Source organism: Oryctolagus cuniculus, chromosome 8, assembly GCF_051225735.1.
Source record: "Oryctolagus cuniculus isolate XC-2025 breed Fujian yellow rabbit chromosome 8, ASM5122573v1, whole genome shotgun sequence".
In the NCBI taxonomy this organism is placed as follows: Eukaryota; Metazoa; Chordata; class Mammalia; order Lagomorpha; family Leporidae; genus Oryctolagus; species Oryctolagus cuniculus.
In genome coordinates, this window is record NC_142874.1 from 125,528,386 (window position 1) to 125,546,884 (window position 18,499).

General features: G+C 36.3%; 1 protein-coding gene across 2 annotated transcripts; it reads right to left on the minus strand.

The window, feature by feature from the left end:
• Positions 1-670: 670 nt before the first annotated feature.
• Positions 671-15,795, minus strand: UGT2B14 (UDP-glucuronosyltransferase 2B14). 2 transcript variants are annotated; one of them, XM_089301690.1, is made up of 6 exons: positions 15,291-15,795; positions 13,286-13,434; positions 11,046-11,177; positions 8,722-8,809; positions 6,188-6,407; positions 671-2,592 (listed from the first exon to the last, which is right to left on the minus strand). In XM_089301690.1, exons 1-6 carry the CDS (start codon positions 15,760-15,762, stop codon positions 2,313-2,315), a joined length of 1,341 nt encoding a protein of 446 aa, XP_089157816.1. In that variant the 5' UTR covers positions 15,763-15,795; the 3' UTR covers positions 671-2,312.
• Positions 15,796-18,499: the final 2,704 nt, after the last annotated feature.

Genomic DNA, 18,499 nt, shown 5'->3' on the forward strand with positions numbered 1-18,499 from the left:
GCGAATCTACCCTCCAGTCTATACAGGACTCGTTAAATTAGAACCTGTATGATCGTCCAAACCAAAAAAGGTTCAAAGGAATACAAATTGGGAAGGAAGAAGTTAAGCTATCCCTATTTGCAGATAACATGATTCTATAAATATGGAAACCAAAATAATCCATTAAGAAGCTATTGAATCTCATAAGAAGTTTGGCAAAGAAGCAGCATATGAAACTAACACAAAAATTAATAGTTTTGTATACACAGAAAAGACCATGGCTAAGAAAGAACTTCTAAGGTCAATCTCATTCACAATAGCGATAAAGATTAAATACCTTAGAATAAATTTAACCAACGATGTCAAAGATCTCTGTGATGAAATGCATAAAACATTAAATAAAGAAACAGAATCAGAAACAAAAATGGAAAAAATCTTCCATGTTCATGGATTGGAATAATCGATATCAACAAAATATCCTTCATAACAAAAGCAATTTACATATTCAGTGTGATTCCTGTCAAAAACCCAAGGGCATTCTTCTCAGACCTAGAAAAAATGCTACTAAAAGTCATATGGAAACACAAGAGTCCCTGAAGAGCTACAGCAATTTTATACAACAAAATAAAGCTGGACATATCACATTTAGAGTGAATGACAAAGAAATGAAATGGATTCAGGCCAGAATAACATTAAATGGAGATTATTGGTTATTGTACTTCCTGTGTTTTTGATAGTGGTTTTTGTGTGTTTTGATAGTTTTCCACATTTTTTAACAATGAGTTTTCTATCTGTTCATAAGGATATGAAGAATGAGAATGACTAATCATATCAGTAATTAATCTGTTAGGAGAAGTTGCACATATATCTTGGCATGATAAGGAAACATTTTCTAGAGCATGGATGAAGGAGGCATAGAACAGGGAACTAGTGAGGAAAACACTGAACACAACTTACTTGCTTTGTTGCCTCAAGTCACCAAAATCGTGACTATTGCCTGCCTGCATGGTCACTAGATTCCTACAAAACTTTTTGCCATTTAAACACTTCATCTAAAATAGACTTTAAACCTTTCCATTTGTAATATTTGTATATTTATTCCATCTATTACATCCTTGGTAGGAAATAATACATAAAATGACATTTCAAAGTTCTGATTTTCATATTATAGATATCCGAAGAATGGAATCAGTTCCAAATATCTGACAAGGCAAGGTTAAGAAATGGAAGATATTATTAAGCAAGGAGAATGGGACTCTTCTGACAACATAGTCCTCAGGACTGGACTAAACTTACAGGGTTTTAGTCATCCGTCTTAACTAATAGGAAGTGGCCTGTCCTTTTATTTTGTGCCATATATGTGGTTACACAGTTTCATTCAATAAAGTGAAAACTATACCCCAAGCATACTCAAGGAATCATGCAGAAAATATCTTATATTTCTTACCAAACATTTTTCTGTGTTACATGGATTTCAATAAGAGACTAGCTAGGGCCATTCATATTTTTAAAACAAACAAACAAAATCCACAATAATATAGTTTGCAATTCATGAGACATATGAACTGGAAATGCCATGTAAGACAAAGGATATAACACTCACTGTGTTTAGCCTGTTTTCCATCTACTAGGATTATAGCAGTAAGGGGAGCTCAGGCTCTGTGTTTCTTCCTTACTCATAAAAATACAATACTGCTAAAAGGCAAAAAAAAAAAAAAAATACGTGTACCCTACCTTACCAACCCCCTTTGAGCAATTTTCCATTACCACTATGTTCTTTGGTGTCTTTTGCGAGACATAATTCTTCATTATCCAATATGTGCATTTTATTTATTTAAAAATGTCAGTCACTTCTGTCCTAGGTGTTGTTGAGGTTTGTATAAACAAGAGCTTCTTTTCACATGCTATAGTCATTTGAATAAATTATCATGCAAACATTAACAAGGATCTCACTCTGTTTATTTGACACAGACACATATGGTACACATGATTTTTTTTAATTAAATAGAGGTATTTCTGAATATGCACATGAAATATTCATGCTTCTTGCCCTTCTCGAATACCCTGACTTTAAATGATGTCATTTTTTGTTTTTTTTTGTTTTTTCTGATTTATGATATTCTGCCTGATTCAGCATTAAAGTAGAACTGCATATGGATATCTGGAATTAGACTTGTATATTCCTTAATGGTGAATCAACAATTAAATATATGGAATAATCTAAAAGGCACAATTCTCAAAAAAATGTGCCAATCTTGTCACATCTTGATCCAAAGTGCTTGAATTAAATGGAGCAGTCTGATTTCTCTGACACCCACAGGTGTGAAAGAGCTCTAATCCCTCTTCTGCTTCTTTCCTATCTTAACAAGCTTTTGATAGACAAACAAATAACTCTTTATGACAAGAAAAATCAGAAATGCTGCACAGGACACCAGGAACCCAACCACATCCAAAGAGTGGTACTGGAACCAGGTGAGGTCGTGGGCTGCAACCCTAAGGTGTTTTGCTCCTTTGTGCCGCATGACATACTCGATCCAGAAGACTGCTCGATCCAGGGGCTTCATGGGCTGATCATGGTGAATACTGGATAATGTCATGACATTCTCTTTATAGCTGAAGGGAAAACCAGTAGACAACAAATTACAGAATGAAATACAAAAAACTGATATCTGATATTTTCTTGTAGATGATAAAATGCATGTCACATAAACATGAAAGAAAAATGATATTTTCTTTGAGGGTTAATATACTGATCTTAACTAATAGGCTAGAATTTATTAGATGCATAAGAAATTCAATGTGTAGATACTCAATATGTATATACAGAACTTGGGTGAGAATAAGTTTTGCTAACATTACACCCTAGGAATTGGGATCACCTAGTCCTAAATGTAAGAAGAAGAAAACACAAAAACAAAACCAAAAATTATTGAATGTGTAGAACTGGAATTATAGACTAGGAATTAGGGAGGATTTTATGTACAAGGTTCAAAACAATATCAAAATGTAGATGTAGAAGGCAGATCCATGAAAAAGCGTAGTTACATTTCTGGGCAAAGTCGATAAGGTTTGCACCAACCACAGTAGGGACAATATCAAAATGTAGATGTAGAAGGCAGATCCATGAAAAAGCGTAGTTACATTTCTGGGCAAAGTCGATAAGGTTTGCACCAACCACAGTAGGGACAATATCAAAATGTAGATGTAGAAGGCAGATCCATGAAAAAGCGTAGTTACATTTCTGGGCAAAGTCGATAAGCTTTGCACCAACCACAGTAGGGATATTGGCCTTGTATCCATGGATAAATGACTACAACTATTAAGGTATCATAGTGAATTAATTACATTGCTTTGAACCCTGATTCTGACACTTCCTTGTCCTTCCTATCAATTTCTCTATTCCTAGTTGTTCATTTCTAAATGGGATGGATAGGAATAGTACCTTTCTTATTCTAATGTTCTGAGTTCCTCTTTAAGTGATTCTTAGAATACTGTCAATTATTCTTTGCATATATTAGACCATCAATAAATGTTTTTATTATTTTTGTTGTTGTTGCTGTTTTAGTATTATGATCTTAGCATCTAGAGAGTACTCAACATTTTACTTTGAGACATTGCAACTGCATTGTTGCTAGTGATAGAATGTAGCAATGTGGCTTACCAAATCTGAACCGAAAAGTGCTATAGCATGACATGGAAACAATCGCAGTGGAGGGAAATCCTCTTCCTACCATTAAGAATGCACAGGAGGAAGACAATTTGCAGAGGAGTAAATCTGAAAATCCAAGTTGTTTACCAATACCAGTAGCAGGATCAGAATGTTAGCATAGAAATGTGGCAAAGCAATAAATGTAATGGAAATTAGAAATGGACTATGACATGCTGGCTTCTGGAAAATAAGCCATTTTAGAATTTTAAAAAGAAAAATAAGTAACTACCATGTGAGATCATGAATATGTTAAGCTGCTTCTCTATAGGAACCTTTTGACTATCTACACATAACCCATAACATCATGTTGTATACTTGAAATACACATGGTAGAATGTATTTTAAAAATAACATTTTTAAACCTTTCATTTAAGGTATATAAACTTCATGAATTGCATAAATGTAATCTTAGGAACACAGTGATTCTTCCAACAGTACCCACACTCCTACAGCTTTCCCACCCTTCTTCCTCTTCCCTTTCCTATTTTCATTTTTTTTATTTTTTTTTAACTTTTATTTAATGAATATAGATTTCCAAAGCACAGCTAGTGGAATACAATGGCTTCCCCCCCATAACTTCCCTCCCACCTACAACCCTCCCCTTTCCCTCTCCCACCCCCCTTCAATTCACATCAAAATTCATTTTCAATTCTCTTTATATACAGAAGATCAGTTTAGCATACATTAAGTAAAGATTTCAACAGTTTGCACCCACATAGAAACACCAAGTGAAAAATACTGTTTGAGTACTAGTTATAGCATTAAATCACAATGTACAGCACATTAAGGACAGAGATCCTACATGAGGAGTAAGTGCACAGTGACTCCTGTTGTTGACTTAACAAATTGACACTCTTGTTTATGGCATCAGTAATCACCCTAGGCTCTTGTCATGAGTTGCCAAGGCTATGGAAGCCCCTTGAGTTCTCCAACTCTTATCCTGTTTAGACAAGGTCATAGTCAAAGTGGAGGTTCTCTCCTCCCTTCAGAGAAAAGTACCTCCTTCTTTGATGACCTGTTCTTTCCACTGGTATCTCACTCGCAGACATCTTTCATGTAGGTCTTTTTTTTTCCCCAGAGTGTTTTGGCTTTCCATGCCTGTAATACTCTCATGGGCTTTTCAGCCGGATCTGCGTGCCTTAAGGGCTGATTCTGGGGCCAGAGTGCTGTTTAGGACATCTGCCATTCTATGGGTCTGCTGTGTATCTCAATTCCCATGTTGGATCATTCTCTCCCTTTTTGATTCTATCAGCTAGTATTTGCAGACGCTAGTCTTGTTTATGTGATCCCTTTGAGTCTTAGTCCTATTATTATGATCAATTGTGAACGGAAATTGATCACTGGGACTAGTGAGGTGGCATTGGTACATGCCACCTTGATGGGATTGAATTGGAATCCCCTGGTATGTTTCTAACTCTACCATTTGAGGTAAGTCAGCTTGAGCATGTCCAGAATTGCACATCTTTTCCCTCTCTTATTCCCACTCTTATATTTAAGAGCGATCACTTTTCAGTTAAGTTTCAACACTTAAGAATAACTGTGTATTGATTACAGTATTCAACCAAAAGTATTAAGTAGGACAAACAAAAAAAAAATACTAAGAGGTATAACATATTAAGTTGTTCATCAACAGTCAGGGCAAGGGCTGATTAAGTCACCATTTCTCCTAGTGTCCATTTCACTTTAACAGGTTTCTTTTTTGGTGCTCAGTTAGTTGTCACCAATGAGGGAGAACATATTGTATTTGTCCCTTTGGACTGGCTTATTTCACTCAGCATAATGCTTTCTAAATTCCTAACAAAGATGACTTTTCAGTTAAAATTTAAACACCTAAGAATATAAAAATAACATCTTATAAATGCCCTTGTTGAAGGGTCCTTGCTTTGGCATAGCGGGCAAATCTACCTCCTGCAGTGCCAGCATCCCCTATGTGCACTGCTTCAAGTCCCAGCTGCTCCATTTCCGATCCAGCTCTCTGCTGTGGCTTGGGAAAGCAGTAGAAGATGGCAGCTCTGGTCGTTGCAACCAACTTGGAGAGTGAACCAGGAGATGGAAGACCTCTCTCTCTGCCTCTCCTCTTTCTATGTAAATCTGACTTTATAATAAATAAATAAATCTTAAAAAATACCAAAAAAAAACCACTCGTAAATATGCTTAAAGTAGGTGAGTACATTTATAACATATTTGCTTACCTGCTGCATTTGTGTTCTTAATGCTTTCCTTTAATCCTGTTGTAGTCGTCTTCAGTTACACCTCTCATTTCATTTCTAGGCTATTTCAGATATGCACACTATCTGAAAATCTATGACAAACCCGTCTCTTAAAACTACTTAAAAACATTATGAAACTCACAAGAACTATTTGACAATTTCCTGCCAACTTGAAGAAAATTTGTACTCAACGTTTTTGCTCATTTTCAGACTCAACTGTTGCACTCTTGGCCTGCAGGTGAAAACTTATGTGTAAGTATTACACAGATTTAATGAAAGTAATACTCACGAGGGGTCATTGATGACTGTCTTCAAGGCATTGAGCAAATCTTCACTTGACATTGTTTTCCAGTTCAGCCTAATGGCTGCCCCCTTGGCCGTCATGTGGGCAATATTATCAGGTTGCTCCCCAAACAAAGGAAGACCCACCATAGGGATGCCATGGTGGATTGCCTCATAGATGCCATTGGCTCCACCATGAGTTACAAAGGCTTTGGTTTTTGGATGACCTAGGATTGAGGGATTTTCAATAAGATTATTATGTATGTCTCAGAAATGAAATATGCACAGAATTACACACTGAAGGGAACCATTATCTCTAGATAACAGATCATGAGAGCATTAAATCTACATTTAGATTGCATTCAGATCAAGAAGAAGAGGCACCTAAGGACATTGGATAGATAAGTGAAGACTGTGTGGAAGAGGAATTGTGAAATTTGACTTGAGCAGTGAATACAAGATTAACATAAAGAAACAGGATATTCCAGAAAAAATAAAATTCATATTCAAAAATTGAAGCTGAGTGCACTTTGAACATTTTTTTAAAAGATATAGTGTATTCCTCTGACATCAAAATCATCCCTTAAAGCATTCTGGTCAAGATGAAAGGTCCATTTCAGGCATGGAAAACCAAGAGACTGTGGCAACAAATTGTTGTACATGAAAGACCTCATTGGGTGAGACCCCCCCCGCCCCCAGAGGAAAGAAGTGGTCATCAAAGAAGGAGGTGAAGTAGGCAGGCATGTAGGTTAAAATTGATTAGGTTTGTGAGTTGGAAGACCATGGCTTCGCCACACCCCTGTGTGACCTCACACCCTACCTGATCATACCAGGGTGTCCACCAACCAATCAGGTTATTTAACTACTCCACTTCGGAAGTGGATTAAAATCCTGGGACACAGTGTGTCTGCCCCTTCTCTTTGGCCCTGACCTCTTGCCAGTAGGGGGCTTGCTGTAGCCCTGCGCCTCCAGGGCGAATGGCCTTTGGACCATGCACCCTAGGCTTCCAGGCCTAGATGCTCCTCCACGTGGCTGGTTCCTGGTACTCTGTATGAACCCATATTTACCTCTCTCTTAAAATAAAGCTCTCACTCTCCTATGCATCATTCTCACTAAATAAGAGCTTAAAATGTACCATGCTGCCGCAATTATTTGTGCTGGTATTTAGAATTCTTCTCTAAATATTAGGCAAGAAACCTCTCAGGCTTATTAATATTGAAGATTTATTATAAAGCACATGGTGAAATAATATGGCACCCAAATTCTGGTAGCATATGTGGAACCCCAATGCCGATTCTGGGGAACTCTAAAGGGGCCACATTTCAGTGAAGATTTTAGAGGGCATGTCCGATTTCAGAGGTGCTTTCCTCTGAAGGGAGAAGAGAATTTCCACTTTGCTCATGGCCTTGTCTAAATACTTATGGAGTCTGTGGATTCAAACGGCTTTCAGAACCTATGCAGTTCATGTCAAGAGCCTGGGGTGATCACAGACATCACACATTACAGTGTTAATTGTTAAATTTAGAGCAGGAGTCACTATGCACTAACTTCCCATGCAGGACCTCTGTAGTCAAAGAGTTGAAGTATAATTATGTCTAAGTGCTTGTCAAAGATGTGTTGGCTGTTCTTTGGATGTTTCTTTAATTAAAGTTAATTCTTAGATGTTTCTTTAAAGTTAATTTTCTAAAAAAAAATGAAATTATCTTCAAGATGCAGTAACTTTGAACAGACTTTGTCTCCATTGTTGAGGAACAATTGTTTTCATGCAAATTGTTGAGCTTTTTATTTAACATAGAGTTGGTCTTCTGCATATAAAGTCAATCGAAAATGGATCTTCATGGAGAATGAGAATGAGAATGAGAGAAGGAGGAGGTAGAGGGGTGGGAGTAGGGATGGGAGGATGGGTGTGTAATCACAATATTCCTAAAGTTGTACTTATGAAAAACATTGAGTCCGTATTCCTTAAATAAACGTTTCTTTCAGAAAAATAAAATTAAATACAATTAAATTCATAAAATAAAAACCAAAAGAGCAAAAACACAAACCAATAAAGATATAGTGCATTCACTAAGTCTGTTTTTGAGGTGCCCCAAACAACCAGGAGTGGCACTGTGGCAGTACTGAAAACCGACAAAGTACAGCCAACACTTCATTTTGAAACATGCTATCACTTCACAATAAAGACTTTTCCCATAGGAAATGCAGGATCATTCATAATAAGAAAGTGTGTTGTTTTCCAGAGGCTTTCAAAAACAACACAGTGAGAGGACAGAAATAATATTTGAATTAGGAGACAGAAAATGCAGGAAATTGTTGAAAGTGAGAGATATTTTGATTCCAGCCATAAAACATGTAAATGTGCATTTAAGAAAATGCTCAGTGTTTTAGGTTATTTTATTTCTCCTCGAGCTAGGAAATAAATTTAAATATGTTTGATGCTGAGTTTCTCCATAAGATGTGGCCATGCAGATTTTGGTTAAACTATTATCATCCGAATTGGCTTTTAATCGTGTTTTCAGCAATTGTTCTCCAGAGTCTTACCAAGAAGATCATTCTGGGGGATCCAGTCATAGATCCGAGTGTTGGGTCCTAATGTTTCTGGTTTCTGGCCATCAAATCTCCATATAACCTATTAGATAAAGAGAATATCTAACCCATGAGCTTAATTTCAAATGATAGTGTATTGCAATTCTAATGCATTTCAGAGGTCCCCTAGCTAATTGCTGTCCATAGGAAAGAAGGATGAGGGCTTAAGTAATGAGAACTACTAAATGTCTGAGGTAAATAGAGGGCTTACTTTCCAGTACTTGTTGTATAAGCACTCAGCTGTGGAAAGTAACCATGATGTTTCACATGTAGCAGCTTAGTTATGTGAGATGATGAATGAAAAAATCAAGTATTTAATTACAGTACATACTTTTCATGTTAAAAATGTGTATTTTTCTGTTACAATAATCATCTTATTATAATATTAAGGTTTTTTATTTAAAAATAGAGTGGAAGTTTAGTTACATCCATGTTTTCATAATTTCTTTATGATTTCACATCTTTTAATTGAAAAAAGCAATTCTGTATGATCATAAATATGTGAGAAATAAATTAATTCTGCTTAGGAACTACATATCATTTGTTTTAGATTACAAATTATGAAGCACTATTTCTAAGAAGAATTTCAAGTTGCAACTTTGAAATGAATCCAAAATATTATAATTCTTGCTAGAGTTGGAAATATTTTAAAAGTACAGGGAAAGGCTAATTCATGTATAGTACAGCAGTTGAAAAAAATCTGAAACTGTGATGCCATTAAATTTTCTTCAGTTGATTTCAATCCTTCTACAATGAACTATAAAGCATCGAGAGACATGATTGATATGTGCTGCTATACCTAATCACCATGCCCTGTACTAAAGTCTGCTACAGGCTTAGGAATTTCTGAGAATTTCTCATAAATTGAAGTATAAACCAGAAGTGCTTCACTTCTGGATGCTCTGTGAGTCTTAAATTCAGCTCCTCAGCAAAATAATGATGATGATGATGATGATGATGATGATAATTTAGGTGATTAATAGAAACTTATATGAATTTAAAAAAAATGGTACATAAATACGTACAGACAAAAGATACATTGCATACATTAGAAAATTAGTCTCTGCTGTATTTTCTTGAATCGGGAGCACCTGAACTTCTTCCTATGCCACATTTGTCTCTACTTGATTCCTTATACCCCTCCCCCTGCCTCCCTTACCAACACAGAAAAATCTATTAATGTGCTAGATTAGAAACAATTTCTTGAGGGGCCAAATTTTGTACTGCATGGAGTGCACCTCTGGTTACAACCCTCCTCCACTCTTTCTCTTACACATTCAGATTTAGACATTGATGGAGTCCAGTCCCAAGGGACTGGCTAGAATTTTTTTTTCCCCTTTCTCTAAACTTCTTAACTAAGTATGTGACAATTTGGCCTGGGGATTGGTGAGACATGATCCTCCTTTGTTGAAATAGGTTTGTGAGTAGAACTATGAATAGACCCATTCACACATTAAGGGGAATCAAGAAGCTATATGGGAAAATCTAAACTGTATGATGTACTTCAGGTATTTTTTCATATCCACCTATATTCATTATGCAGACAGCAATTAACATTTAAATCTTTTCTAATAATATCTTTAGTGCATACAATAGTGTGGGCATTGCTTGAAGGCAAAAGATCAAAGAATAGGGTAAAATCTGGTGATTTCTATGTACCTGTCTGCTTTTTTAGGATAATAATAAACCTTTGGGGCCAGTCTGTGGCATAGTGGGTAAAGTTACCACCTGCAGTGCTGGCATTCCATATGGGCACAGATTCCAGTCCTGGCTGCTCCACTTCCTATCCAACTCTCTGCTATGACATGAAAAGCAGTAAAAGATGGCCCAAGTCTTTGGGCCTTTGTATCCACCTGGGAGACCTGGAAGAAGCTCCTGGGTCCTGGCTTCGGATCGGCACAGCTCCAGCCATTATGGCTATCTGGGGAGTGAACAAGTGGATGAAAGATTTCTCTCTGCCTCTGCCTCTGCCTCTGCCTCTGTGTAATTCTCTATCTTTCAAATAAATAAATAAATAAATCTTTGCAAAAAACTTAAAGTTTATGCTGTATCTCAAATATATTTATTTCTAATCACAAAATGTATTCCAGAGTATTTGAAATAAAAAACCTTCAGCACTCCTTTAGCATCTTAGAAGTCTCTGTTTTTAAATTGATATCTAAGAAGAATTAGAACTATCATAGCTGTTTACATTTCAAAAAAAAGTTTCTGTAATCAGTCCCTTTACAGAGTTAAACAATCATCCAGTAGCTCCCCACCATTAGGATACTTTTTCTAACCTTTTGTGGAAGCTGGGCAAAGGCCGATGCAATCAAATTGGCCCTTTCTTCTGTCATGGTGCTGACCATGGACCCCAGGGAAAACACCACAACTCCCTCTTCTCCAGAGCTCTGCACAAACTCTTCCATTTCCTGTGAAGAAAAAATTTGCACCATCACAAAAGGCCAGCCACACAGCAAACACTAGTGAAAAGATTGCTAAGAACAACAAAGGAAATAACAGTATTATCAGGAATTATTGGAGTAGTAGCTGATGTAAATCCATGGTATGCAAAATTTGCCACTTATCCATTTCTTAGTTTAAAGGTATTGGTGTGAAAACCATGTCACACATTTTTTTTTTTCTGATAACTGAACGTTAAACACAATGTACATTCTAGGATATATATTAAAGAAATATAATCCTAATCCACATTTCTTTTGTATGAGAAAAATATAATCTTTTTCTATTTATCTTCTTTACCCTGCTGTTTTCAACAAACCTCCTTTTTGGAATGATTTGGTGTTGTTAAGGATTCTTTGCTAAAGGAATTGTAATGGTATGGCATACACATATATATGTTATTTGTTCATTCCTTGTGATACTGGCTATTTAGTTATTTCCAATATTTATTTTAGAAATAACTGCTGTACCTATTGATTACACATGTTATTTCCTCCTTATATTTTCATATCAGTATATTATATGACCAAACATAGAAGCTATTTTAAGATTCTCACTTGTCTAATTTCTCAGAGTAGAGATTATCTGAAAATTTGATAATTTATGAAAAATCAAGTTATTATGGGAATAAAGGTAGTACTAACAAAAGAATAAGAGAGATTTCACAATCAATGCCTTTGATTCAAGGCTCATTCCTGTATTATTTCAAATTATTATCAACTCATCTCATTGTTTTCCTTGTCCTTCAACTTTTTGTATTATTTTTCTTAACCATTTATTATTCAACTTAAGAATGAACAAATGTTATTCCACTGTGTATAATTAACATATTTTCTTTATTTGTTCATCAGTAGATGGATACATGGGTTGTATCCATTTATTGGCCAATGTGAACAGTGGAGCAATATACAGAAATGCAGATGTTTCAGACTAAAATCAGTTCCTTTTGGTATCACACATTTTTATTTTGAACTTGACTTTTAATAACCATATTTCTCACACTCTCACACAGCACAACATGAGGATGGTATTCTTAGATGATCAGCAATAATCTTGTTTATGAATGTTAACTTTTAGCTACATATCATCTGTAGTGAAACTGTGTATGTTTGTGTGTGTTTGTGTGTGTGTGCTTTAAGGTTTACTTATGTAATTGAAAGTCAAAGTTACTAAGAAAGAGAGGGAGAAACAATGAGACAAAGACAGAGACAGAGAGAGAAAGAGAGAGAGAGAGAGAGAGAGAGAATGAATCTTCCATCTGATGGTTCCCTCTCCAAAGGGCCACAATGGCTAAGGCTAAGCCAGGCTGAAGCCAAGACCCAGGAGCTTCATCCAGGTCTTTCATGTGGGTGGCAGGAGCACACACATTTAGGCTATCTTCCACTGATTTCAAAGGCCATTGGCAGGGAGATGGATAGGAAGGGAATCAGCTGGGACTGTCGCCCTTATGTGATATCCGTGTTGCAGGCAGTGGCTTTACCCACTATGCCACAACACCAGCCCCGGTGTCTGAACTCTTACAGCAACCTCCTGAATGATTCTTCTTTTCTCAGTCTTGGCTTTGGCTCTGTGCAGATGAATCAATCACTGTATACTGCAGGCTTTTTTTAAAAAAAAGAACTTTATTAAAAGATTAGAATATGTTTCATGTATTTCATATATACAATTCTAAGAAGAAAACCATACTTCCCTCATTTGGTCATATCTCTCCTCGGCTTATCTCCTCTCAGGTCCTCTCTCCAATGCCCTCACTAGGTATTTTAACTTATTCATTTTTTTCTGGATACAAATTCTCTCTCTAGAGAAATCAACCTTATAGTCAACTTAATTCTCTTATACTAAACTCTACCTTTTTTTTTTTTAACAGAATCTCTTAGGTAATACACACGGTTCTCCAATGATCACGAAATCTGAATATTGTGATTGTCTAGAAGATATGTGTTTGTAGTTACTAGGCCACTTTATCTGGTTTTCATAACTTTCTCCCTATGAGCCAAATGTTCTAAATGAACAATGAAAGATCATGTGCACTGAAAATGCAAAACAAACAGAACAGAGCAAATAGGAATCTGTTTACCTTGGGCAGAGGTTTGGCAGGTTTGCAGTGGAGCCCTCCAACAAATTGAATATTTGGTAAGGTTGGGCGAGGAAACTCCAAGTCCCAGTAGCTTCGAATAAGCCACATGTCAGCTTTCCCCACTAGCTCTGAGAATGTAACAGGTCTTCCTGAATGGGGAGAGAAAAGGCAAGGTAAAGAGAGAATTGTGATGTGAGGTATTTCATGTAAAGTTCTGAGAGATGTTGAAGTAATACAGTCAGTGACGATATGAGTACCCTGTACACATTCTTTACATATTAGATATATACAAACCCAATGAAAAGAGAGCTTGTGTCTCTAGTATAACCTCTGTATATACAAAATCATGCTCAGTATAATAATCCACAATAGAATTAGATGCATATTTCTTTTTTCTGTAAAGTTGCAAAAGTAGCAAATGCAAATTTAAACAACTATGTTAGATACAGAAGGGAACATAATCTTGAATAGAACTTTCCTGGCAGTACTCAGTCTGGTTTCTGCAATTTAGCAAGCTGGAGCCAGTATGGACTTTCCGGGTGAACTGTGAGGTCTTCTTTGTCCTCTCCTCCTGCTTATTTTCTTCTTCTTTTTTCTCCTTCTCCTCCTCCACCTCTTCCTCCTTCTTCTACTTCATTTATGTTTATTTGAATAAATACAGAGAGAGAGGTTGGGAGAAAACTTCATCTGCTTATTCATTCTCCAAGTGGTTACAAGAGACAAGGCTAGGCAACCCTGAAGCCAGGAACCATGAAGTCCTTGTGGTTCTCCCAAATGGGTGGCAGAGACCCAAGTACTTGGGCCATCACCATCTGCCCTCTGAGCATATATGAAGGAAGTTGGATCAAGCACTCTCGTATGGGATGCAAGAGTTCCAAGTGGCAGTTTAACTTACTTCAACACCAGCCCCACACTGTGAGATGTTTAAGAGTGTGACTGAGTTCCTTATACTGATTGTTGTTTGGGGTTCACTTAAAGAAAATACCAATATTTATTTACACAGAAATTGATATATAAATAATTATGATCATCGCTGAAAGTATTTTTTAAATTATAAAACAGTGCATTTGTGTTCCCCATTAGTTTCAACTCATTTTTACTCAAGAAAGATAATTCTAAAAAATGGACTAATTACATATATATCTATTCTTCAATGAGATATTTATAAAGAGATAATAATGTAATATGGCATCAATAGAATCCTCAAATAATAGGTTTTTCAGTCTGTGATAAAACATTTTATATCTCAATTGTGAAAGAACCATTTAGGTTATGTTGAAAAATTCTTTAATGATTAAATAAGGAAACCCTTGCCCACCAGGTAAACAATTTACTCAATTATTCTTATAGACACTTGGGCTAAAATCTGTAGCACATTGATCTTCATGTCTCCATCCACCATGATATTAGGAAAGAAAAAAATAAAGAATAAAGATGGTAGTGAATTATCATTGGCTTATCTATACAACAAGTAAATTATGAAAAAATGGATATGGGATTCCTTAGAGAAATCTTCAGGGTTCTATTTGGATTTGTGTGACCTCCTACGATGCCATATCGTGGTGATGAGCCTCTGGTTTCTCACTGACCTGGAATATATATTTATCCATAACATCTGAGAGATTAATAAATCATTTCATCTTTCTATTTTTTCATAAAAGAAATATTCCTCTGACTTTCTATTCATACAACCTCAGATTCACAGTTATAACAAAGTTAGGACTCAACATTACCAACAAAATACATGGCTTACCTAGTACTTCACTATAAAATCAGTCCCACCTCTTCTTAGTAATCATTTGAAACCAGAAGTCAAAATAAAGCATACATAGCATATTGTTTACCCTCTCCATGAATGTCATTTTCCCACTTAAATCAGAAAGAATAATAGGAACATAGGAAGGAGGAACTGAAAGTCCTCCACTATATTTTTCCATAGTGTAGCCGGGAGTGAAGCGGAGACTGTACACAAAGGGTATTTTAAGCAGCTCGGCCAGCAGCTCACCACAAGGACCAACAGCATCTGAAAGAAGGATGTCAAATCTTGACTCCTGTAGCTTTGTCATGAGTGTCTTGTTGAAAACTACTTCTTTACAGAAATTTTCACAACTGTCAGAATATTCTGAAAAGAGCTTTTGCAGTAGTGAAAAATATTTCCATTGTGAGTTCTGGCGTGCATTTGTCCATGTACTAACAAAGTGTACAAAAAAATCTTCCAGGTCATCTTTGGTGGCAGCAATAGGAAAAGTTTCAAATTTAATATTAGCTTGTTTGCTTGGATCAATGAAAATGGAAGCTGAATTTCTCAGAACAATCACCTCATGACCTCTCCGGACAAGTTCATCCAGGATTACATTTAAATTCATCCAGTGACTGTACTCCACGGGCCACACCAGCACCTTTCCACAGCTCCCAGTTCTGAAGCAACAACTCAGCTGTAGCAGCAACAGCAGAACTGAAACATGTATCACAGACATCTTGGTGAAATCAGTGCTTCCTCTCCAATTGCTGTCCCTTTATGTCACTACTCATGTTTATATCCATGAAGAAATCTAACAAGTTAAAATATAACTTGACATTGATCTAAGTAATTATATTGTATAAACACTCAGAGCGAAGGACTGGGATGGTAGGTGGAAAAGCCAAGGTAAATGATTTTATGTTTATATGAATGATATTAGTGTCTTTTTATAATTAAGTATTTTCACTTAGCTCTGAGACAATGACCTGTGTGTACAAATCAACCATGTTATGTAAAAGTGTAGAATAGTGTCAAGAGCTGTGGCAAATGAGAGGCGATGACATGACCCAAAAATAGAGATAATGTAATTTTGCTGTTTCTCCACATTTCCTGCACAGTATGGTCCAAGAGATTATTTGTAAAGATTTTCATAGAGTATAATTTACATACATAAAATTCTAAATTCACAACTCAAAGTGTATAATTCAATGTTGTAGTATACTATTCATATGAATATGCAACCACCATCACTAAAACTTTTTGAACATTTCATTACTCCAAATAGAAGCCCTTGGAGCAATCATTCGATGTAGCCAATAACACTGGCATGTCCACTTCCCATGTCACATTGCCGGGTTCATGTTCTACATCTGCTTTGATTATAGCTTCCTGCTAGTGCACACCTTTTGAGGAACAAGGTGATGTTTCAAATGGTTGAGATCTTACCAGTCACATGGGGTATTCAGATTGATTTCCCATGTGCTGGCCTAATCCTGGCACAAAACTTACCCTATTCTTTGATCTTTTCCCTTCAAGCAATGCCCACACTATTGTATGCACTAAAGATATTATTAGAAAAGATTTAAATGTTAATTGCTGTCTGCATAATGAATATAGGTGGATATGAAAAAATATCTGAAGTACATCATACAGTTTAGATTTTCCCATATAGCTTCTTGATTCCCCTTAATGTGTGAATGGGTCTATTCATAGTTCTACTCACAAATCAAATTATAGGAACATGTATCATTGATTTTGTTGAGAAACCCATAATTGTTAACCTGACTGACCATCTTCTTTGTGCTTATGGTCCATTCATATCTTTTTTATTCATATACTGCTCTTATTTTAATTGTGCTTTTTTTTTTAATTGACACATCTTTGGTGTGGAAAAGACATGAAGGGAAATTTGTTATTTGCTACAAATTTACTATTCATAAATGAAACAGCTATCATCATGACCCTGGTTTGATGTAACCAGCAAAGAACTGAGATCAATGAAGGTCAGATGACTTGGTTAAAAATTAATCTGAAATTCTAGGTGAAAGATGGTGAGTTTTGGAGCTGGATTGATGAGTCATGATAACAGGCTTCAAGAGTCAGGATATAATGAGACTGATATTGACCCAAAAACACTGAATCAGTTTACAAATACTTCAATAGAGCATAAGATGGATGGTTGTAGACAGGAACACAACCAGAATCCAGAGAATTTAATTGCACAAAATCAGGAAGGCCTTGATGTAACATGTTAATAAATAACTCTTTTGCATTTTAATCTGTTTACTGAGAATTCTTTAGAGAATTTAGGGGACTTCTATTGTAGGTTCTGTCAAGATTCAGTTAGGAAAACACAAAATTTACGAATTTTCTCAATATTCTATCCTATTTTGATTGACCCATTTAGGTATTTATTTTATAAAATTAAATTTAGGTAATCAGTGAATATTTTTCTGATTAATAGACTTATGTTACCTATTATCCAACCTTAACATTTGGACTATATTTGCTTTAAAACCACATTCTGGCTTTCCTACAGAAATCTACAAACAACAAATGCTGGTGAGGATGTGGGGGAAAAGTACCCTTACCCACTGTTGGTGGAAATGTATGCTAGTAAAGCCACTATGGAAGACAGTAGGGAGATATCTCAGAAACTTGAACACAGACTTACCGTATGATCCAGCCATCCCACTCCTGGAAATGCACCCAAGGGAAATGAAATCAGCATATGAAAGAGCTACCTGTACCTCCATGTTGTTGCAGCTCAATACACAAATCAAAGACATGGAATCAACCTAGAAGCCCATCAACTGAAGACGGGATAAAGATGTTATGGGATATGTGCACCACGGAATACTACATAGCAGTAAAAACAAATGAAATTCAGTCATTTGCAACAAAACAGATGAAGTGGAAAACATCATCATTAGTGCAATAAGCCAGTCCCAAAGGGACAAATACCATATGTTCTCACTGACCTGTGATAACTAATAGAGCACCTAAAAGGCAACATGTAGAAATGAAATCAACATTTTGAGAGAAAATACATGGAACAGCACATGCCTTGACTATTGAGGAACAGGTTCGTTTTTTGTGCTTTTGTATTTTTTCTTTCTTTTCATTTATTTTATCTTATTTTACATACCCTTTTTTTCTTTCATACTAATGGTTGAACTCTTTATTTTTGTAAACATTCATTTATTGATTTGAAAGTCAGAGTTACACAGATAGAGGAGAAGCAGAGAGAGAAAGAGGTCTTCCATCTGGTGGATCTCTCCCCGATTGGCTGCAACGGCCAGAGCTGCACCAATCCAAAGCCAGGAGCCAGGAGCTTCTTCTGGGTCTCTCTCATGGGTGCAGGGTCCCAAGGACTTGGGCTATCTTGTACTGCTTTCCCAGGCCATAACACAGAGCTGGATATGAAATGGAGCAGCCAGGTCTCGAACTGACGCCCTTATGGGATGCCTGGC